The sequence below is a fragment of the Helianthus annuus genome, chromosome 7 (assembly GCF_002127325.2).
Source record: "Helianthus annuus cultivar XRQ/B chromosome 7, HanXRQr2.0-SUNRISE, whole genome shotgun sequence".
NCBI classification, from domain to species: domain Eukaryota; kingdom Viridiplantae; phylum Streptophyta; class Magnoliopsida; order Asterales; family Asteraceae; genus Helianthus; species Helianthus annuus.
The window spans coordinates 142,719,541-142,743,031 of record NC_035439.2 but is presented as its reverse complement, the minus strand read 5'-3'; the positions used below and the strand labels follow the sequence as shown (position 1 = coordinate 142,743,031).

Sequence of the window (23,491 nt, the reverse complement as noted above, 5' to 3'; positions counted from 1 at the left end):
AAAAGGGAATCTTATATTTATTTTGCAAAAAAAAAAAAAAAAAAAAAAACATAAAAACACAGAACACAATAAGATCTAAAAAAGGAATCTTATATTTATTTTGAAAAAAAAAACATAAAAACACAAAACAGAAACTATATGAGAATTGGCTTTTATATGAAGGTTTAAAGCAAAACATAGTTTAGTCATAGTGAATTTTCAGTTGCCAGTAAATATATACACTTTACAAAATTATTAAATAAAATCCTTGATTAAATAATTTAATAGCCTAAAATAAAATCCTTGATTAAATAATATAATAGCCTAAAACTTGTTTGAATAAGATACTAGCCCAACACTTGTTTAAATAGCATAATAACCTTATACAGTTATACTAATATGGTTTACAAGTTTATACTAAGTTCACTTCCAACACAATAAAAAGTAGAAAAGTTGTTATTTTTTTTTTGTCCCACTTGAATATGATTATACTCTGATTTGTAGTTTTGTTTGTCGCTAAAGGGTTCCTTAGTTTTCATAAAAAGCAGATATATATTTTTTTTTTAATTCTAGACTTCATATCGACTAGTATAAAATTGAATTTATAAAAAAAGATACATCTTAGCGTCATATCATATTGCTTTAGATAAGGCACGTCAGGTAGCAAAACCGACGCTTCTACACGAACAACCATGATTTCACACGTTGACACCAACCACTTAACAAGCTTTGTTGATTGAAATGAACAAAAATACATCTTTACAATAGATTAACTTTTGGTTTTCTTTGATTTCTTTATCAACCTTATACAAATATTCATAGTTGATCACAAAATAAACACAACACATTTTATTGCATGCACATGACTCGACTCTCATACATTATATTATTAAGTATTTAAACAATATCAAAACATACTCGTGGTTTATAATAAGATCCGTAACTTATAATAAGATCCACAAGATAGCTTCTCCCAACGACCATAAGCCTTCATGAATGACCTTAGATTTCGGGACAAACTTCTTACATGTATACATCCACGTCCAGCTTATGTTAACTAGAATTCCACACCACCCTCGATCTCTAAATACAAATCTTGTTATTACCACACTTCTTCGTTTACTCTAACCGAGAAATTTCTATCCCTTCTACATATAGCGATAATATAAAGCAACAATATAATCGTCATGTAATGAATGGAGATATGAATTTTGTCAACACTTAACATTTCGAAATAAAAGTTCGCATAGTTTTTACTTTTTATTCGAAGACGAAGTAACGAGTTTAGGCATTGTTTATATTATTTTATATCTGAACGACGAATGTTACCCTACTTCTACTCTTAAGCCACACCTATATATTTCTTGTTTAACCCATGCCAAAAATTAAACCTTGATTTTCTCTTAAAAAAACAAGAGCCTCTTCCATTCGGCTAAAATTTGGATTTTGAAAAGGGAGTTTATTATTCACACACCTCTCTCCTTTATCTTTCTCTATACATACATAGATATATATAGAGAGAGAGATAAAGTGAAAAAATGTGTGAAAATAAGATACTGGAGTGTGAGAATAGTGAGAATGTTTCAAAAATCCTTATTCTTTATTTGACAAGTTCACATGGTCTATCATTGTCATAGGTTACATCATACAACAATGTTTCCTAAGCTCCAAACACCTATCATTTCTAGCTATTAGATCAAGCTTGGCTAGATTTTTTTTAACAACGAACAAAATAAATGCTCGGTTATCCAAAATAACCCAATAACAAAAGACGACTTCACACGTCTGCAAACACACTGGATAGCCTAAGCCCGCCATCCCAAACAAGAAGACCCATTGAGATTGTGAATTTGTGATTAAATTCAAAATTGAAAAATATCATAATATCCATATGATTATTCAAATAATAATCCCTCCGGCCTAAACTAGTCAAACCTGTGACATAGACCTTTCCTGTTCATCACCACATAAGATCCCCACCCTCCTAACTGAATCACCATCGTTTCTTTCACCGGAATCACTACCAATCTCCGCCGTCCATCTCCATCTAGAGAGAGAAAACCTTCAATAACAACATCTAGAGAGAGACACACACAACAGTTACACTAATTAGGAAGATCAACGCTACAGATTAGTGAAAAAACTGGTTGATCTGAGATCACATCGGAAATTAGGTCATTTGTAGTTCGTACGGAACTAATGGTGGCGAGAACGAGTTTAATTAGCCGCCGGACGGTTCAGAAGTTCCGGCAGACGGCGATCTCCGCCGCTGGATCACTCAAAATCAAACTGTTACTGTTAATCAGCTTCGTCTTCATGTTAACCTTGCTCGCGAGCTGTACGCCGTCGTTTTTCGGATGGAGTCAACAGAGTGTTCCTCCTGTTGATCGGAATTCAAGGTCAATTAACTACATCTAGCATTTATATCCAGTTATATATAGCAAATTAGGTATCTGACTATCTGTATACATATATAATAACACTTGCAAACAGTTGAAACTAGATCTAACTGTTATGTGAATATGTGAAGTTTGTAATTGAACAGGATAGGAAGTTAGAATTTAGAAACCCTAGGTTTGTTATTATACATGTATATGTGGTTGTGAGAACTTAGGCTAGGTTATGCTTGTTTGAATAATAAATGAGGATCAAGTTGTGATATGCATTAATTGATAGTGTTAGGCTTCATGTTTGATTTGGAAATTGTTACTGTTTTTCAATGAGGATCAAGTTGTGATATGCATTAATTGATAAAGTGTTAGGTTCATGTTTGATTTGGAAATTGTTACTGTTTTTCAATGAGGATCAAATTGTGATGTGCATTAATTTGTAAAGTGTTAGGTTTTATGTTTGATTTGGAAGTTTTGGAAAATTTTACTGTTTTTTCAATGAGGTTATCACGAGTGTTGTTTTTTTCTGTCTTTCGGATTTCTATTTCTGGTGAGTTGAAATGTTTGGATTAGCAATTCTTATATGTTTGATATATGCAGTGCAACATGTTTCACTTTTTGCTGATTTGCTGGTTTTAATCAATCTTTACAATGCAAATCTGCATCAGAATGTTACTTATTATGTAATGCTTGATTAAGGCAATTATGTTTCGTTGATTGTGTTTAGGTCAAATATTGATGTAGAAGTTAATGACTGGATTTAGAAGTTCAGAAGACAATACTTTACCATCTAGGCTATGGAAGCGTTACATCAGTGAGTATTATGTGATAATAGTGAGGATGCAACTCAGAATACTAATTTGTATAGTTTATAAAGGAAAGAAAGAAAGAAAAAACGAACGATGAGCCTTTTTTTTGGAAATCTAATTAGGGTCTGGTTTGAAAATAAAATGTGTGTTCATTGGTTTTGGATGTTTATAGTCCTGTATCTGGTTAGCTATCAAAGATATGGTAGAAGTGACACATGGCCATTCTGGCTTTAAAGCCATAGTTTTCAATGGTGCAAGGCGCACTCAAGACACAAGGGTGAGCCTTGGGCCTAGGCGCAAGGCGCTTAAAAAGCGAGTGCCTGATATAAGCAAGACATATAGCATAAACATACCATTCTTAGGGATTTTAGACTTGTTTTAGGCTTCTTTAGGCTCGTCCAAGGCCATTTTTGGATGTTTCAGACCAGTTTGGCCAGAATTTGTAGATTTTTACCGGAATTTACAGAACTTGGTCGGCATCTGGCTGGAACCTAGCCAAAACCTTTCCAGAGCGTCACCGTGGATGGCCCGCAAGGTGCTTTCCTTGCGACTCGCCTCGTGTGAGGGCCTAGACGCGCGCCGGGAGGGCTTTTGACAACATAGTATATGTTGTTTGGAATCAGTGATTATGTTCATATTTGGCAATAAAATTATGTTATTTAGGTTTGGTGTAATACCCTTGATATCCAATTTAGTAATTTTTTGCTTGTTTGGGTAAAGTAAGCTATTTTTGGCCTCTCTTATGTGTTTACATTCAAATGTGACTTCATATGTTCAACATGTTCTATATATATAGCACTAAAGTTCTATTCTAAATGCTTAACATATTATGTATACACAGTGCACTTAATATACTAGTCTCGGCATTATGTGACGTATGTTTGTTTTAATATAATTATTTTTCCAGGAAAGGGTATACATTGTTGATAAATACATGGAAAAGATACGATCTTCTTAAGCAATCCATTTCTCATTATACATCATGTCCTGGACTGGACTCAATTCACATAGTATGGAGCGAACCTGACCCACCTTCAGATCCTCTCGTCAAATTTCTGAATCATGTCGTAAAGTCAAATCCAAAAGATGGCCGACACATCGAGTTGACTTTCGACATAAACAAGGAAGATAGTCTTAACAACAGATTTAAAGAACTCAAGAATCCAATTACAGATGCTGTTTTTTCCATCGATGATGATATTATATTTCCCTGCTCGTCAGTAGAATTTGCTTTTAGCGTTTGGCAAAGTGCACCCGATACTATGGTGGGATTCGTTCCTCGAATTCATCTGATCAATCAATCGGTACGTCTTTGATATATTGTTTGTACCTTTACGTGTTGTTATAAACTTTATAAAATATGTATGGAAGCCTGCTTCATTAAAGAGAAATATAGGGCTATAGCCAAACACGAACAAGACCTTATTCGTGTTCATTTGTTAAGGAAATATATGTGTTAACGAACTGTTCATGAACACTTACCGAACGAGATTTTATGGTCGTGTTTGTTTGTTGAGGAAATGAACGTGTTCCTGTTTGTTTGTTAATTTAAGGCAACAAACGTTTATGAACACAAACTAACGTTCATGAACATAATTGGAAACAAACGAACACAAACAAGCGCTCATACATATCATACTCAGTATATATAATACAAGCGCTCATGAACAGAATATATAATACAATGATACTTATTAGTATTTTATTTGTCGGAATTTTGAAGTACTTAAATAAAATATAAAAACAATATACACTAATGAACTATCGAACATAACGAACACGTTACCGAACGTTCACGAACATAAACGAACGAACGCGGCCTTTGTTCATGTTCGTTCCTTTAACTAAACGAACGAAATTTCTTGTTCATGTCGTTCGTTTGATAAACGAACGAACACGAAAGAACTTCCCGTTGAATCGTTCATGAACTGTTCGCTGAATGTTCGGTTCGTTTGTTTGTAGCCCTAGAAATATATATATATATTTCTCATAGCTTTGGTTAACAGATGTAGTTGGTTTATCTTTATTATCTGTGCAGAAAGAGAACAGATATCCTTACATTTACGGTGGATGGTGGGCCGTATGGTGGACCGGTACATATAGTATGATACTATCGAAGGCATCGTTTTTCCACACGAAATACCTGCGGATGTACACTAACGAAATGCCTACATCCCTCTTGGAATATGTCAGGAGGAACAGGTACTTAAAAAAAATTACCCCTCACGTTAACCATTTACCTGCTAGGAAGTTATTGCATAACCGTCAAAATTTTCACCAAGTTTCAATTTATCTAAACAGGAATTGCGAGGATATTGCGATGTCATTCTTGGTGGCTAATGCAACAGGGGCCCCACCTATATGGGCAAAAGGTAATTTCATGTCATTATAGAGTTGACAATTTCGACCCGTTTACTTATCAAAAGAGTAAAATGCCACTTTTGTCCCCGAGGTTTGGCCAGTTTTGCGACTTTTGTCCAAAGGTTTGTTTTTCTCCAAAAGGTTTAAAATCTTACCATTTTCATCCGGCTTGTCAACCCCATCCATTTTTCTCCGTTAAGTCAGGGGTATTTTCAGCTTTTTTGTTAACTTAAGCTCTTTTTTCACTTACGGACTCGCTTGTACATTATGTTGAATGCTTGTACATAAAGTGAAAAAGATCGAATTGCCCTTTAAGTTAACAAGAAAGACGAAAATACCTCTGACTTAACGGAGAAAAACGGATGGGGTTAACGGGCCGGATGAAAATGGCAAAATTTCAAACCTTTTGGATCCAAATGCGGAAAAACAAACCTTTGGACGAAAGTTGCAAAACTGGCCAAACCTCAGGGACGAAAATGGCATTTTACTCCATTCAAAAAGTTTGTTAAAAAGGATATGTGTTGAAAGTGTTTTTTTAATTCGTAAAACATACAACCTTGAACCTCTTGAATGACCTTATGCAATAGGCTATATCACTATCGTAAATTTGTTTTACTATAGTTCTTTTGTAACCATACTAAGTATCTTAAAATTTTTTTTGGTCATCAAGTATTTTGGGTCAACTTAACCAGTTAACCCGACCATCCAAAACAAAAATTACCCATTCTAACTAGGGGTGTGCAAATGTCGGTTCGGTTCGGCTTTTACCTTTAACCATATTTGTAACCGCTAGCTTCGGTTATGGAATTTCCTTAGCCATAACCGTAACTGAATTTCGATTCGGTTATGGTTCGGTTTCGGTTAATTTCAGTTAATTAACCGATCTATAAGTTTGATCTAAAAGATAGTTATTAAAGCGATCGCTCAGGCGCGTAGGCGCAAATAAGGCCCTGGGCCATAGTCACAGGAAACGCTAAAAGACCTGCGAACCGCGTACCAGATCATTCGTACCGAATCGCGGTACATAAACGTCCCAATCGCCTCTGGTACGCGTACCGGATCGCTAAATTGAACCGTTCCCGATTGTGTTCTACAACGTGTTCCAATCGCTAAATTCACGTTTTTAATCAATCCGAAACGCGTTTCCGATTGTAGTGCCCGGTGTTCCGGTACGACCAGATTCATGTACCGGAAGTTGAAAAGCCAATTGACACTTATATTGGAAAGATGTATAACAGTTCTGTTTCCCCCTGTTTTTAATTGCCGCCATTTAACTTTTCACAATACAATTGCCGCTATTTTACAGTGTATAACAGAGATAAGTGAACAGCTTTTTCCGCTTTATAATTGGCGCCATTAACTTCTCACACTACAATTAACACACTGTAATTATTACCAGACTACAGTGGTATGCGGTACGCTATAGGATACACAGTACCACGTACCGAATTAGCGTTCCCAAATGAACCTACCCCCCAACGTACCGATTTTAGAAAGGCACGAACTGCGTACCGGTTTTTGTACCGCGTACCGAAGCGTACCATGTTCCATGTGACTATGCCCCGGGCCCAACAAATTGCCCTGACTGCGCCTCGCGCCTTTGATCTTCAGGATAGTTCATGTATGCCAATAATGTTATTAAAGTGAGCGCCAAGGCGCGCCTAGGCGCAAATAAAGCCCCGGGCCCAAGAAATCGCCCTGAGTGCGCCTCGCGCCTTTAATAAGTATGACCGAAAATTTAAACTAAATAAACATATAAGACAGTTATTGTTTCAGTTACTATCGTTTTTATGAATAAATAAAAAGACAAAAAAAAACATACACATGCATAAAGTGATAAAAAGCTTTCGTATATGTTTTTTCATGTATATAGAGTTTGATTCCTTGAACATGTATATTTTAAATATAGATATTTTAAAGGCATGTCTTAATTCATTTCGGTTCGGTTAACATTCAGTCATGGGACACCTTTAACCATATCCATAAGCGACTTATCGGTTAATCAAATAGCATTATCCATAACCGTCGGTTAATATCGGTTAATTCGGTTCGGTGGCGGTTCGGTTATCTATTAATTTTGGTTAACGGTTAAGGTTTGCTCGCCCCTAATTATAACCTACACCCGTTATTCCAAACGCTTATTTTGCTACTTATACTTGTCAGATTTACTACCATAGTACCAACGGCATGTTTGATGTCTAATTGTAGGCAAGATATATGAGATCGGATCGACAGGAATCAGTAGTCTTGGAGGACATAGCGACAAGAGGACCGAGTGCGTGAATAGGTTCGTATCCGAGTTCGGCAGGATGACACTGGTTCCAACCACCGTGAAGGCCGTTGATAGCCGTAGTACCTGGTTCTGGTGATTCCATATGCTTCTCATTTCCACTTGTATTCTTCTAGAGCTCTTTTAGTTACCACTAGCTATCGATTTTAATGATGTTGGCATCCATCAGACCGAACCAAACCACGTTAACTAGTCTTTACATTGAACACGAAAGTACGAAACGTTTAGCCTGTTTGTTGTATCAATACTCTATTTCTATGGTCAAACCTCAGTAGTCAGTAGATTTCATGTGTGTATTTTACATGGGTTACTTATAAATTTGATGGGTTTGTTGTAACTTGTTACTTAACATGAATGTAGAAACAAACAATTTGCATTTAATATTTGGACCAATTGACCATACCTTAACTAACATGGGATTGTAGCTTATCTGTTGGGGACTTGTGTACAATCCAACCCATACTCCATTACCAATTGTTTTATCTTTAGTTTGTTTCTTTTGACCTAATAATGTGCAAACTGCTGTTGTTGCCAAAAACATGTTGCAATTTCTTGATAAAAAGTTTTTTTTTATTAAAATAATAAAGGGGTGATAAGATCAAGCCAAGTTGTAGGCTATCTTCATTCTTTTCACACCAAGGCTAATTAATGTAGGAAGAAATTGGGGTAAAGTATCATAGGATTATGATTAAATACAAAGGATCCTAATTGTAAGAAGTGTAAAAAGGATTTATAGAGTGACAAGTATCCAATAACCTAAAAAAACCCACTACACAAAAAAACCCCACTACAAAAAAAAAAAAAAAAAAAAAAAAACCCTTAAACATCCACCACCACCAAAAACCTAAACCCCCCCCCCCCCCCCCCCACATCACCCACCCTAAAAAAAAAAAAAAAATTGTTTTCTAAAAGCAAAACAAGCTGGTTTTGTAGATTGACATCAACATCAACATTTTTAGTTTTACTTTTCTTCTACAATAAGAATGTGTTTGTATCTTTACATATATCTGTATGTCATGTTGTCATTATATTATAGTAAAATTTGCTTTTGGTGTTTAAACTATATACCATAAGTAGATATTGATGAAACTGAACTTGGTGCATTGCTATTCAAGATTTTATTAGTAAAAACAAAGAACTAGAATATTATTATATTAGGTGTCAGTTTTTATAATATGGTACACTCTTATAGTCATGTCATAAAGAAATCGCGGTTATAGCTGGGTGTTACGTGACGAATTTGTTGTGTATCACTAGAAAGGCTTGATTAAATTATAATTATATGCGAGACGTATATTGTGAATCAGTTTTTCGGCTTTTATCATCGATTAAACAACGTATTTTTTCCGCTGATGAATTTAAATGATACACGAACAAGCATAGTAGATGACCTAACATCTTGCAATTATGATTTTATCCTAATATGATTAGGTATATCACAACTTGCTTAAAAACCCAAGTTTCATGGCTTTCGTAATAGAAATCCACTGAATGACTTCACATATTCTCAATTCTCAAATAGATAAGTTTGATTGATATAGGTCAAAAGTAAACAAAATAAAAATCTATACTAGACATGAGTGGCGGACTCAGAAAATATTTTCAAAGGTGCGATCGGGATTTTGCCCTATAAAATACGCTAAAATTTATTTTCAAAGGGTGTGCCCCGCCCACCCAGGCCTCTACCTAAGTCCGCCCCTGTTGACAATAAAAAACTGTTGAACACAACCATCAACTTGATACTAATATTCTACATCACAACTTAGAAAACCAAGTTTTATGACTATAATAGAAATCCATTGAATGACTTGACATAAAGTTTTACTGATTAATATAAGGTTAAAAGTAAACAAAATAAAAACCAAACTAGATATGGGTGGATAACAATCAAAAACTGTTGAAGACAACAGTCAACTTGATACTAATATTCTATATCACAACTTAGAAACCCAATTTTCATGACTTTCGTAATAGAAATGTATTGAATGACTTGACATATTCTTAATGCTCAATAGATAAGTTTGACTGATTTAGGTCAGAAGGAAACAAAATAAAAATCCACACTAGATGTGGGTGGATAACAATCAAAAACTGTTGGAACACAACCATCAACTTGATATTAATATTCTATTATGTCCTTTTGTTTACTATAAAACCATATCCTAATTCATTTGCAATATAATTAATTGATTTGGTATGCAAGTCAAGTGCCTAGAAGGCTAGAACTCTAGAAGTACAAAGGGATTAAACTGTCGACAGAAATTAATCAATATTTTATGCTATGTTAGCTAGGATTACTTAATTCACACGACATTAATTAATAAAAGAAAAACGTTTTTTAATCGAAATCTCACCTAAATACCCAATACATTTTTTATCACGTATCATAAAGTTCTATGCCAGATTGTCATCAAATAAAAATATATACAAATAATATAGATGATATAATACAAATTATAGTTTTCTTTTCATTCTTGTTTGTTAAGGAAATGAACATTTGTGTTTTTTCGTTAACTTTTAGGTAATGAATACAAACAGATGTTTATAAACAGAAATGAACGTTCATGAATAAAATCAAATACAAACGAACATATATTAACAAATCTGTAATATAAAATACATTGATTTTTATTATATTTTATTAATGGAATTTTGAAGTATTTAAATAAGATATAATTAAAAAAAAACCTAAGACTAGGGCTGCAAACGAACTGAACTTTCAGCGAACAGTTCATGAACCGTTCGGCGGGAAGTTCGTTTGTGTTCGTTCGTTTAATAAATGAACGAACACGAACAAAAAATTTCGTTCGTTTAGTTAAATGAACGAACATGAACAAAGGCCATGTTCGTTCATTTGTGTTCGTGAACGTTCGGTAACATGTTCGTTTACGTTCGGTAACATGTTCGTTTACGTTCGTTTGTGTTCGTTTGTTTATGTTCGTTTGTATGTTCGTGTTCGTTTGTTTATAGGAATATATACATACATTATATTATATTGTATGGCCCAACTTATATTTGTATGTTCGTGTTCGTTTGTATGTTCGTGTTTGTATGTTTACGTTCGTTTGTGTTCGTTTATTTTATTTTATTACCCAACTTATATTATATTATATTGTATGGCCCAACTTATATTTTATCGTTTGTTTATGTCATTTGTGTTGAGCTTACTTGATGATGGTTGGACGAATTCAAGTTTATTTTGGTTATAGACGATCTCAAGATTATTTTGGTGGATTAAATGGAGACTTGAAGTTTAAGATGAAGTTTTGAGACACTATTTTGTGTTAGTTATGTTTATAAAAAATTATATATTAAGCTACTCAAGTTTGGATAATTAGCTTGGTATATTTTGGATGGATCTACTTAGTGTTTTTTTTTGTTATGGTCATCTTCGAAAGTAAATATATGTTCGTTTGTCTTTGTTTATGTTCATTAACGTTTGTTTGTGTTCGTTTGCGTTTGTGTGCGTTCATGAACGTTCGTTTGTGTTCGGTACCTAAATTAACAAATGAACACAAACGAACACGAACAAGTTCATTTCCTTAATAAACGAACACGAACAAAAAATCTCGTTCGTTAAGTGTTCGTGAACTGTTCGTGAACACATGAAATCCTTAACAAACGAACACGAACAAGGCCGTGTTCGTGTTCGTTCGGTTCGTTTGCAGCCCTACCTAAGACGCTATCGAACACAAACGTAGCTTGTGTTCATATTTGGTCACATAATCTAAACGGACAATTTTTCTTGTTTGTGTTTTTTCTTTATTAAACGAACAAACATAAATGAATATCTCGTTAAATTATTTACGAATTGATGTTCAATTCGTTTCTAAGAAACTAAAATATGAGACGAAAATTATTCCAATAAATTAAGTTGGAGTAAAATGTTTTATTCGTCCCAAAGGTTTGGCCAGTTTTGCGATTTTCGTCAAAGTTTTGTTTTACGGCATCTGGATACAAAAGGTTTGAAATCTTGTCATTTTCATCCGGCTCGTTAACTCTATTCATTTGTCTCTGTTAAATCAAGGGTATTTCCATCTTTTTTGTTAACTTAAAGAGCAACAGGGGCGGATCTATAGAGGACCAAGGGGTAGCCTCCGCGTCAGAAAATTTTTGACGTTTTTAGTGTAAATTTTGGAAAAATTTGACGTTTTTTCGATTTCGTTACCGCCTATTAATAAAACGTTCCCGCTTGGTCGGAATTCTAGATCCGCCACTGAAGAGCAAATCGGTCTAACCGATTCGGTCAGGGATATTTTAAGCGCTTGTACACAAAGTAAAAAAGACCGAATTCCCCTTTAAGTTAACAAAAAAGATGAAAAATATCCATGACTTAACGAATAAAAACGGATAATGTTAATGAGCCGGATAAAAATGACAAAATTTCAAACATTTTGAATCTAGACGTAAAAAAAATAAATCTTTAGACGAAAGTCACAAAACTGAACAAACCTTAAAAGACGAAAATGACATTTTACTTGTTAAATCGACTAAAATTAATCTAATAAATTAAAATTTTAATATACATAAAAATTTGAATGGAATACAACAAGAATAGTTTTTGGTATACAACAAACATTGACCATTGACCTTATCCACCAATCAAAGACCTACTCTTACTTTGACCTCAAATTTCCCCAACCTAAACCTGCCTGTAAAACCCCAACCGAGTCACAACCACCAACTCACCGAGTCAACCCAACCCGTCTATTTTTTTAAACGACAAATTTCTTTTAACCCTGACATCTGCGACTCAACCCGTCTATCTACTCCAATAATCCCCCAAAAACGTCTTCGCCCCATCCAAACTCGGAAAATAAGTCGGTTCCAAAAATATCCTCCCCAAAGAATCACTCGAATCAACCGTCACAAACGCCAAACTACCTTTCGCCTCCACACTCCCCATCACCACCACCAACAACTGCTTATACGCATAATAAAACTTCTTCACCGCCGCTTCAACCGCCTGCAAGCTCTGCAACAGATGAATCTTCACGGTGGCGTTCTTCCTCCGATACAGCTTCATCGCCGCCTCCTGAATCCTCGGTCCTCCGTTCGGATCCACCTCCACACCGAGTATGTACGGTACCTTATGCCTTAAATTCTTCGAACGTTTCGTGATCTCTATCAACGCTTTTGATCGGAAACAAAACGATTCCGATTCCGATTCTGTTTTAATATCTAACTGATTCTTCAACCGGAGAAAATCGTCTGGATCCATTAACAAATGCAGATCTTCGATCTCCGTCAACAGTTTCCAGATCTGTTCTAGAATGTAACCGTTATTCGAAGCGGATTCAAAACTATCCGAATCGATTTCCGATTCGATCCGGTTTAGGATCCGATTCGCGACGTGGATCCAACACTCTAGGATCTGGTGCGTTGTGTATAGCGTACGGTTTTCGTAGTTGCTGACGTCAGCTTTTTCCGGTGGAGATTTTGTTAAGTAATGAAGCTCTGATGGCTTGCAAACGACGTCGTAGTGGAGACTCGGCTTCCCGCTCAAATTCGGCTCACCTAACCCTAACGTGTACGGGCACCGTCTCATTTGGCTTTCGATTGAGTACTGGATTTTCTGAGCCACTTCTTCGGCTCTCTTCCACGTGGCAAGCCGAGGTAACAAGCTTTCTTCGCTTATCTGGGTCACTAAAACCGTCGCGTCTTCTTCATCATTCAGCTTCCACACCTCAGCCGAGCTTCCTTCACGAGTCAACACACCGGTACTCTCTCCAATATCAACTATCGGCGCGGTGATGACGTCATCCTGTTCGCAAAACAACGAGATCAGCTCAATCTGGCTCGTGGCTAACGACTCGAGCCGCCGGCTCCACTCGCGCCGGTTCACATACGGTCTAGGATCAGATAACACGGTTGAGACAAACCGGAAGGTAAACTCTAAAGCGTGTAAAGCTGGTTTCAAAACGACCTCGTTTTGCCACTCTGGAAACTGTTTTTTATCCCAAGAGTTTCTAATTTCGGGTAGGTGTAAGTAATGGTCGTATGCGGTGCAGGCGGTATCGGACGCTGGTGATAATTCGGTAGCTCGAAGTGGAGGTGGTGGAACTGGAACAGAAAGTTTTGGTGATCTGGTGGTTGGTTTGGAATCAGGTGAGACCATTTTTCCTTTGCAATCTAAATCGACCATTTTGTTGTCTAAATACATAACAAGTGTGGTTAAAATTTGTTGAGAAATGAGAAGAGATGTTAATTTGCAGTGAAAGTTGCAGGTGGAATGATGTGTGTATATATAGGGGGGTAATGGATATGGGTGAGGGACAGAGGGGGGGGGGGGGGGGGGGGGGGGGGAATAAACGCGTGTGGAAGCGAGGAACATGGAATTTGAAAGTCGCCGCAATGTTGAAGGTGTTGTTTTTTATTTTTTTATTTTAGTTCTAGAATTTTGTATAAATTTTTATTATTAAGGATGCAAACGGAACCGTTCGGCGGAAAGTTTGTTTGTGTTAAACGAACATGAATATAGGCTGCGTTCGTTCATTTATGTTTGTGAACGTTTGGTAACATGTTTGTTTATATTCGATAGTTCATTAAGGTTTTAGTCTTTATATTTTATTTTAATATTTCTAAATTCTAACAAATAAACTACTCCCTCCGTCCTATTAAAAGTGTCCTATTTTGAATTTTCAAAGTCTTTATTTATAAACTTTGACCTTAAATAATTTTGTTTGTGTTAGATAATACTTGATGAAAGTTATATGATTTGAGTGTGTTTTACAAGTGTTTTTATCGGGTTAATTTTCATCAAGTTTTATATAATACAAACAATATATAATTAAAGTCAAAGTTTATAAATAAAGACTTTGAAAATTCAAAATAGGACACTTTTAATGGGACGGAGGGAGTCTTTAACAAACGAACATTAGTTTGTGTTCATCAACGTTCGTTTTTGTTTATGTTCGGTAAAGTATTTCTAAATTTTATGTTTGTGAACGTTCGTTAACATATTTGTTTATGTTTCATTTATGTTCATGAACATTAGTTTGTGTTCATCAACGTTCGTTTTTGTTTGTTACCCAAAACGAACACGAACACGTTCATTACTTTAACAAACGAACACAAACATAAATGTCGTTCGGTAAGTGTTCATGAACAGTTCTTGAACACATATTTCTTAACAAACGAACACGAACAACGTCTTGTTCATGTTCGTTCGGTTAGTTTGCAGCCCTAACGTCAAGTAAAAAATCTGACTTGAAGGTAAGAGGTTTAGCTCAATGTATCTCAAGGATTAAATGGTGTTTTTCTATAGTTGGATGATTCGACTTTTATTGTGTTAAATCTTTGGGCTAGCCATATCATGTGTTTATTTTCGTTAAAGTGGTGTGAGTTCAAGTCTTAGAAAGTAGGTAATAGATCGATTTTTGGAATAGATTTTAGGATAGTGAGTATTTGTTGTTAAAAAAAAGATGGGTGTGTGATTTCTTGTTTAAAAAAAAAATCTGATTTGATCCTGTGTTTAATAAATTGGTTGGCTGGATGTGGGAACTGACTATATATAAATCGTCCTGTTGTGTCTGTTGAACCGTCTTCACTTAAAACAGTCAAACCAGTAAGTTATAGGTCGGATCGGTGAACCAACATGCTAGACCGGATGGTTGGGACGTATTTCATAATGATTTATATATTTAACACTTCATATTTTTTTCACAATACAAATCCGTATTAAAATATAAAGCAGTTGCGTATTTTGTTTTGAATTTGTTATATACATTTTTTTATTTTTTAATTATTTATATCGTTATGCAATTTTTTTTTGTTGATTTCCTGGTATTTTCCACACATAACGTGTTATATTTATTGTTGTGATCTATTTTTTTTTTCTTTTTTGGTAATCTTAATTGATATAATAAATGAAATGATAGTAAATATAGGCAACATGATTTGTGACAGGTGGATGGTGGATGGAAGAAGAAAAATAGGCTTATCCGTAAACAGATAAAGTACCTAGCATTGAATTAACGGGTCGGGTCACGTTCCATCCCTCGGATAAAAGAAGCTTCCCAAATCCCAATTGGGAATATTAGTCATGGGCCATGGTTCTTTGTATGAAAAAACCATGTGTTTTTGGCGCCATTATTTTCTATTAATTCCGTGATACATAATTTTTAACGTTTACTAGATGCGTAATGTTTATATCATTTTTTTAAACCACAAACTTGGATCAGTGACGAAACAATAGAGTATCATCGTGCCATCAATAGAATCACCAAATCATATCCATCTTCACTAGTAATAATGTCTATAAACCAATTTATGAGGAAACCCAATAAATGTAAGAAAAACCGTGAATCGAATTCAGGACCTATTAGTACCAAAGTTTTATCATACCACCAAGATGCCACTAAGCTATAAAGCCATAGACATAATGTTTATGTCATGTCTTTGAATTTAACTCATGTATGTTTATGTTCATTTTAAAGAATTTGTTTATAGCAGTGGACATGCGCTACTTTATGTCGCGTATATATGACTTTAAACCATATACAACAAACAAGGGCGTAGCTTTGTGGGGCTAGGGGGTGCCACGGCCCCGCCGGTCTTTCACTCATTAGTGTAAATTTTCTAGTATTCTGTCCGAAAATTTTATAAGTATTGAGTCCGACCCCATCAATATTTCGCCTAAAAGTTTGTGGCTCCCACCAAATTTCTTGTAAAAAAAATTATACATATTGTCATATTGAGTTAAAATAAAAATCGTTAGTGTTGTCTGGTCTATCATCAGCAGTTTATTGGAGAGAATAAAGCAATGGTCGGCGCATGATGATTGGTGACACGTAGGTGTCCTTGTGTACTTCTTGTCTCCTGCACGATTGCTAATCGTGCAGCATTGCTGGACACAGACTGCCGTGCGCCTATTGGCTATCTGCTCTGACATTTGTATCAGTTGTACTATCTAAGGTCGTCTAGTTGGCGCAGAGAAGCATGTGTTTCTTAGACTTGCGCCATTTTGTTGAAAAATGGACTAAGTGTTAGATTTTGTCTATTTTGGGTATGGCTCGCTGCGCGACCTAAGCTTGCTTAGTGTAGTCGGTGCAGAATTAAGGACGATACCCCTTCCGATACAACTTTGTCAACAGAATAGTGTGTAGAATCCATATTTGTCCAAAAATAAAGAACTTAAAAGAAAAATATCGAGAATAGTCGCTTTACTATGTGTATACTAGCTTATTTGACAAGGTATACACCCCATACCAATAAAGGTTTTATGGCTTTCTCAGTGCAGTTCTACCTTTTTTTTTTTTAAGAAAAAAAATATATTGAATTTAAATAACCCCAACTTTCACCTATTAGACAATAACTCTCTTAACTTTCGATTTGTAGCACACCACTCACAACTTTCAACTTATTAGTCGATACCACTCCCAAACTAACCCAACACTAACCCAGTTTGTTGACATCAACTCCCACGTCACCAAACCAGTGTCATGTCATAAAAAATAAGTCATATTTCAGCTGTCACGTCAACAAAAAAGCCAAGTTAGCAAAAAATTTCACGCCACCACACAAGTGCCGCATCAGCAAATAATTAAGTGGGTTATGGTTTACTTAGTTTGGGAGTGCTATCGGCCAATAAATTGAAAGTTGGGAGTGGTGTGGTACAAATTGAAAGTTGGGGGGTGTCATCGACCAATTGGTGAAAGTTATGGTTATTAAAATCCAATACCCAAAGAAAATAAATTACAACCAAACGATGTGTTTTGCGAACGTTATATCATATGTTGAGGTCAAACACATATTTATACATCACGCAATTGATGTAGTTTGTAGCAATAAGTCACTATTGAGGGTTGTGTGAAACACCCCTCCAAGCAAGTATCCCACCGAAAAAACATGTTATATGACTATAATATAAAGACTATCCCTCAAAAGTCAAAACTATAGTGTGGCCCATAGGACAACAAACTTGTAGTCTTACACAACATTAACCTTTAACAGCTAACCATTTACAAATATAAATTGTCTGCCAGTGGGGCGATAGATCATCAAGTTAGACCTATCAAGACTCAAGCGAGTAGTCGATTTAGACATTACGAGTTAACCACAGGCTTCGATTAATCTTTTGATCATACATGTTTATTGTTAATTCATTGGTTTCCTTAGCAAATCTCATATGCATCACAATATCTCTTTATATATGTGTTTAATTATAGGAATAATGAATTTTAATAATCCCAACGATCGTCCATTGACCGGCAACACTTCCAACTTCAAAAATTCCCACTGGCGGTCCCATCTTTTCACATATTGGCCTTCAATGGACCCTGTCTAACAGAACGCTAACGCTGTTAGTCTCCGGTCGCCGGAAAAACATTTTTGACTGTAAAACTCTATTTTAACAGGAAAACTCAACCTTTTCGTTTCAAACCTCTTTGTAACCTTATTACACACCCTTAGTAACCTTTTCTAGTAAAAAGCCCCAATTATTAAGGTCGCCGGAAAGACTCATTTTTCGCCGGAAAACTTCATTTTGGTCGGAAAACTCAACTTTTTAGCTGGAAAATTCAAAGTTTTCATCACAAACCTGTTTGTAACCATAGATCGGACCTTTAGGGACCTTTTTCCGACCAAAAACGTTTTTCCTTCGATCGGAGACTAACAGCGTTAGGGTTCTGTTAGTCAGGGTCCATTGAAGGCCAATAAGTGAAAAGATGAGGCCGCCAGTGAGAATTTTTGAAGTTGAGATCATTGTCGGTCAACGGACAATAGTTGAGATTATTAAAATCCATTATTCCTTAATTATAAGAATGTGTATTAATATTCATGTCTTTATATAACAAATTATTGGTTTTGTCATAACTATTATTGATATGTAATCAGAATGAATAATACATTATTCATCATCCCATATAATCATGATGAACCATGTAAGCATTTATGTTTCTACCATTTTAATGGGATTTAGCCAATTTCATACACTTCATAGGCCAATAGGTTGAAGATGAAGAAAGAATCAAGATTAACCATAGCTACCATCTTTTTGTCACAAAAAAAGTAAGATGCTTTAAACAGTTGTTAAATGTCACATTTAATATGCAAGCTAGATTTTGTACTAAATTCAAAAGATGCTTTAAATATCTTCTACACTTTAACAAATTTGTACCTAAAACGTTTAAAACATGAACTTAATAAATGTACATTTAAATGTTTTAATTTATCATATAACTTTATTTCGATTAAAAATACATATCCATTTTGTTAAATATTTTTAGCAACGTGAAGGAGACAATCCGGATATTAATGATGACGTGGGAAGACCAAATTCCGTCATATATCAATTTCCCGTTTTTTAACGCCGGATAGAGGGGATATGTAATTTATTATTTAATATAAATATAAATGAAGATATTAAATCACGAGATTGCCATTGAAAGTGTATATTGGTGGACTACACATTTAAATTGAAGTGCCATAGTCTTGTGTGCCCAGAAAGGCCATGGCTGGATGTTGAATGTGACATCTAATTTGATTTGTGGGTTTTTGGTATGAGTGTAAACGACTTAAGCCGCTTGTAATCTATCAAAAGCGATTCGTCAAAATGAGTGAGTTTAAATGTGCTCAGACCCAAGCTGGAGTGATGGAGCCTACTAATAAGCTCATTTAAGGAAAGGAGCCTGAGCCTGATTTTTTTAACGTCAAATTTAGATCATTGACGTACCATTGGAATGTCATCGTGCCACCAGCGGAACCAACCAATTATATACATCTCCATTAGGCAATAATGTCAGGCTAAACACCGATTCAGGAGGAAACCCCAAAAATCTGAGAAAAACCTCATTAATGGTTCCTATGCCTTATCACACCCTTAAGATGCCAATAGGCTATAAACCCCCTAGGCTCGATTAACCTCATGATCATTCATATAAATTTACTTAATATATACTAAATATATATTCACATAATTATACTAATTATTATTGTTATATACAAAGTCATGATAAAAAAAATAGATACATAATGTCTATTATGTTATTTTTAAAAATTATATAAAAGTATATATAAATTAATTAGTAAATTAATAAATAAGTATATAAATGAGTAAAGCATGAACTGAACTCAAGCTTTACAAATAAAGCTCGAAATGAGCTAGAGCTCTCACAAATTTAAACAAATTGAGGTTGGGCTCAACATGTCTCATTTATGCCTCTAAACTTTTGGGTTCCATCAATATGTATGGAACTTTTTTTTTTGAACGGCCAACAAAAAACTTTATTATAACACTAGCCAGCGGCTACCACCAAATGTTACAAACCCAAACAAACATATTAACATTCAAACACCAAAACAAAAGATTTTATCTAAGGCACATCAAAACTCCGCCATTGTTCCCAAGTTACCGCCGACATTTTGGCTCGATTCTTTATCCACAAGAAGCTTTTGGCCTTCACTTCTTCTATCATATTTGTTAACGATCTCAACTTACCGGAAAAAATCAATTCGTTCCGCGCATTCCACAGACTCCATATTGTAACCAAACACACCGCATGGAAAGCTATTTTCTTTTTAACCGAACCTGGGAATCGAACATGCTCATCCAAGATATCTTTTAAGCTGAAAGCCATAAAAAAGGGAGCCTTACACCACTGAAAAACGAGCTGCCAAATTTCCTGGGCTACTTCACAAGCAACGAAAATGTGATCGCTAGTTTCAGGTGAGATTCCACAAAACGCACACTCCACGTTTTGAATCGGAACGCCCCTACGAGACAATGCAAGTCTGGTTGGAAGTCGTTCACTCTGAGCTCGCCAAGCGACTATAACGACCTTTTTCGGGATCCAACTATTCCATTTCACTACATACTCCGGGATTGTACAGGATAACTCAACTAATTCCTTTTTAATACTAGCAACGTTAAATTGGCCCGAGTCGTCCAAACACCAAACCCATTTATCCTTACCTGAAGTTACCGCCACCTGTTGTAGAAGAGATGACAACTGCTGGAATTGAAGGTTTTCTACAGCATTGTTCAGTTGCCGTTTCCAATCCCAGACCCAAGCCGGCCCGCCCCGAGACGCACCTGACCTTTCTGCCACCGAGCACGATATGTTCTTATCCAGCTGGAACAATAACGGAAACATCACACTTAAAGGTTCCGGCCAAATCCACGAGTCGGTCCAGAAAGCAATATCAGTGCCCGTTCCCACTACACCGACAATGTTTTTGGATAAGTCTATCCCCATGCTTGCCAGTTTCGCCGCATTACTGCATATATGTTTCCAAGGACCCGTCAGAAGTGCTTTACACGGAATCGGGTTCCATGCTCTCGAGCTTGAATGAACAGTCCAAATAAGTTTACGCCATAGACAATTACTTTCTGTTTTAGACCTCCACCACCATTTCGCAAGCATTGCAAGGTTTATGTCCCGTAAAGAACCAAAACCTAAACCCCCGTATTTAACTGGAAGCATTGCCTTCTCCCACGCCATCCAAGCCATTTTTTATACTTCCTCCGAACCGCCCCAAAAGAAGACCCGCCGTAGTCTTTCTAGTTGGTTGATAACAAGAGCCGATGAATGTATGGAACTCTTGAATTGAAATAGACACTTAAGGTGAATTTGATTTTGGTTGGAGTCGGATTAAAGACCAAATCAAATTCAGAACTAGAATTTTGAGTTTAAGAGTTTCGAGTTGTTTCGGCTTGGATGTTCGAGTTCGAGTTCGAGTTCAAATTCGAATTGTATATTTTGTATATAAAATATAAGCTCGAATCAAGCTACAAGTTTATGTATTTGTTTTCTTAATTCGGTTTTGGTTTGTTACAATCAAGTGCATTTGTATTCATTTTAGAAAGTTCTTAATCCAAATACTGACCCGAATAAACAGATTAAACTGCATTTAATTAAGTGAACACCCTAGCTTTCGACTTATTTATAGTTTAATATTTGATTAAGTGACCCTAGCTTTCGGACTTATTTATAGTTAAAATAATAAATCCTAGTAATCTTTAATACTTGATATAATCAGACAACATAATGATAAACATATTGTTTCCATTAAAACACTTTTATCAAACACATGGTTTTTTTTGTTTTTAAACACTCATATCGCCTATTGAGGGTCAAGTGGTTCAGCATTTGACTAAGTTCAAGTATTCAAAATCGTTTGTATAAAAGGATGAAGAGATAGTGACGTAGTCCACTACATCCAGCTTGGATGGTGTAGGTGGAGAGCAGTCATTGGGGTTTTGTACGACAGGATCAGGGTTCCAACTAAATTAAAGAGGAAATTTTATAGGGTTCTAATTATACCCGCTATGTTATGTGGGACAAATTGTTGGGCTATCAAGAAAACATAAGCAAGCAAGATGGATGTAACAGAGACGAGGATGTTGAGGTGGATGTGTGGGTACGCTAGGTTAAACCGGATAAGAAATGGGGTTTTTAGAGAAAGGGTTAAAGTAGCTAGTACATCAGATGAGATACAGAAGGAGAAATTGAGATAATTTGAGCATGTGAAGAAGAGCAGACGATAGAGCCAGTTAGAACGATAGAAAACCTCATTGTGAAGGGGTGGAGGAGAAGATGCAGACCTAAATTGACTTGGAATGAGAAGAGTAATCATGATTTGCTAGGGTTGCACCTCTATGAGGACATGGTCTATCATATAAGTTTTCTAGCTATATTTACAGGTTTTTATGATGTGAGATCTGTTATTTTAACCATGCATTCTTTTATCACTATTGTTGTTATTGGTAGCTTTATAAGACACACACGTCTTATGCTCTATTTATTTGTTTGTTGTGGGATTTGGAGCCGATGGTCTCTTTATAAGCAACATTTTTATCCCAATGATAAAGGTAAGGTTTATCTATACCCATTCTTTCTAGACCCTATCAATATCTTTGCTATTTAAAGGATTTACTAGGTTTGCTTGTTTTAAGGAAGTATAGGCACGTAAGATGGAGGTAGCAGAGATGAGAATGCTAAGATGGATGTGTGGGCACACAAGGTTAGACCGGATAAGAAATAATGTTTTTAGGGAGCGATTAGAAGTAGCTAGTATATCAGATAAGATAAAGGAGGGAAGATTGAGATGGTTTAGGCATGTGAAGAGGAGGCAGATGATAGAACCATTTAGAGTGATTGAAACCCTCGAGGTGGAGGGGAGGAGGAGTAGAGGTAGACCCAAAATTACTTGGGATGAGCGGATTAAGCAGGATTTGCAAAGATTGCACCTCTCTGAGAACATGGTCCATGATAGAAACTCGTGGAGACGTATGATTAAGGCTAAGGATTACTAGGAGAGGTACAATTGTGTTTCTAGGTGTAGTATATGGTCGTACATATGTAACTATGTGTATAAGATGTTTTGTACAATTGTGTTTTTAGGTGTAGTGGATGGTCGTAGATATGTAACTATGTGTATAGGCTGTTTTGTGTTGTCACACTTGTTTAGTTTTACCATGCACTCTTTCACAACTCATGCTACATTGGTAACTTCATACACACACACACACACACCTCATGTTCTATTTATTTCTTTCTTGGGTGTTTTGGAGCCGAGGGTCTCTCTGGAAGCAGCCTCTCTATCCCTAGGGGTAGAGGTAAGGTGTGCCTACATCCCACCCTCCCCAGACCCTACAAATAGCTTTGCTATTTGTGGGATTTTACTGGGTATGATTGATTGATTGATTGATTGCTTGTTTT

At 35.8% G+C, this 23,491-nt stretch overlaps 2 protein-coding genes across 2 annotated transcripts; one reads left to right on the top strand and one right to left on the bottom strand.

Annotated features, from left to right (window-relative positions):
- The first annotated feature begins 1,834 nt into the window (after positions 1 to 1,834).
- Positions 1,835 to 8,210, top strand: LOC110868944 (glycosyltransferase family 64 protein C4). Its single transcript, XM_022118226.2, has 5 exons — positions 1,835 to 2,378; positions 4,086 to 4,482; positions 5,217 to 5,380; positions 5,480 to 5,550; positions 7,748 to 8,210. The coding sequence occupies exons 1-5, from the start codon at positions 2,179 to 2,181 to the stop codon at positions 7,906 to 7,908; spliced, it is 993 nt and encodes a 330-aa protein (XP_021973918.1). The 5' UTR covers positions 1,835 to 2,178; the 3' UTR covers positions 7,909 to 8,210.
- Positions 8,211 to 12,310: 4,100 nt separating this feature from the next.
- On the bottom strand, positions 12,311 to 14,070 carry LOC110868945 (nematode resistance protein-like HSPRO2). The gene has a single exon (XM_022118227.2). The coding sequence runs from the start codon at positions 13,990 to 13,992 to the stop codon at positions 12,592 to 12,594; it is 1,401 nt and encodes a 466-aa protein (XP_021973919.1). The 5' UTR covers positions 13,993 to 14,070; the 3' UTR covers positions 12,311 to 12,591.
- Between the last annotated feature and the right edge of the window lie 9,421 nt (positions 14,071 to 23,491).

Bases quoted from the DNA above. Each gene is read 5' to 3' on its own strand.
- LOC110868944 (XM_022118226.2), top strand. From the start codon at position 2,179: ATGGTGGCGAGAACGAGTTTAATTAGCCGCCGGACGGTTCAGAAGTTC. The intron at 2,379-4,085 runs GTCAATTAACTA...TTATTTTTCCAG, and splicing joins CCTGTTGATCGGAATTCAAG to GAAAGGGTATACATTGTTGA. The intron at 5,381-5,479 runs GTACTTAAAAAA...TTATCTAAACAG, and splicing joins GAATATGTCAGGAGGAACAG to GAATTGCGAGGATATTGCGA.
- LOC110868945 (XM_022118227.2), bottom strand. From the start codon at position 13,992: ATGTATTTAGACAACAAAATGGTCGATTTAGATTGCAAAGGAAAAATG.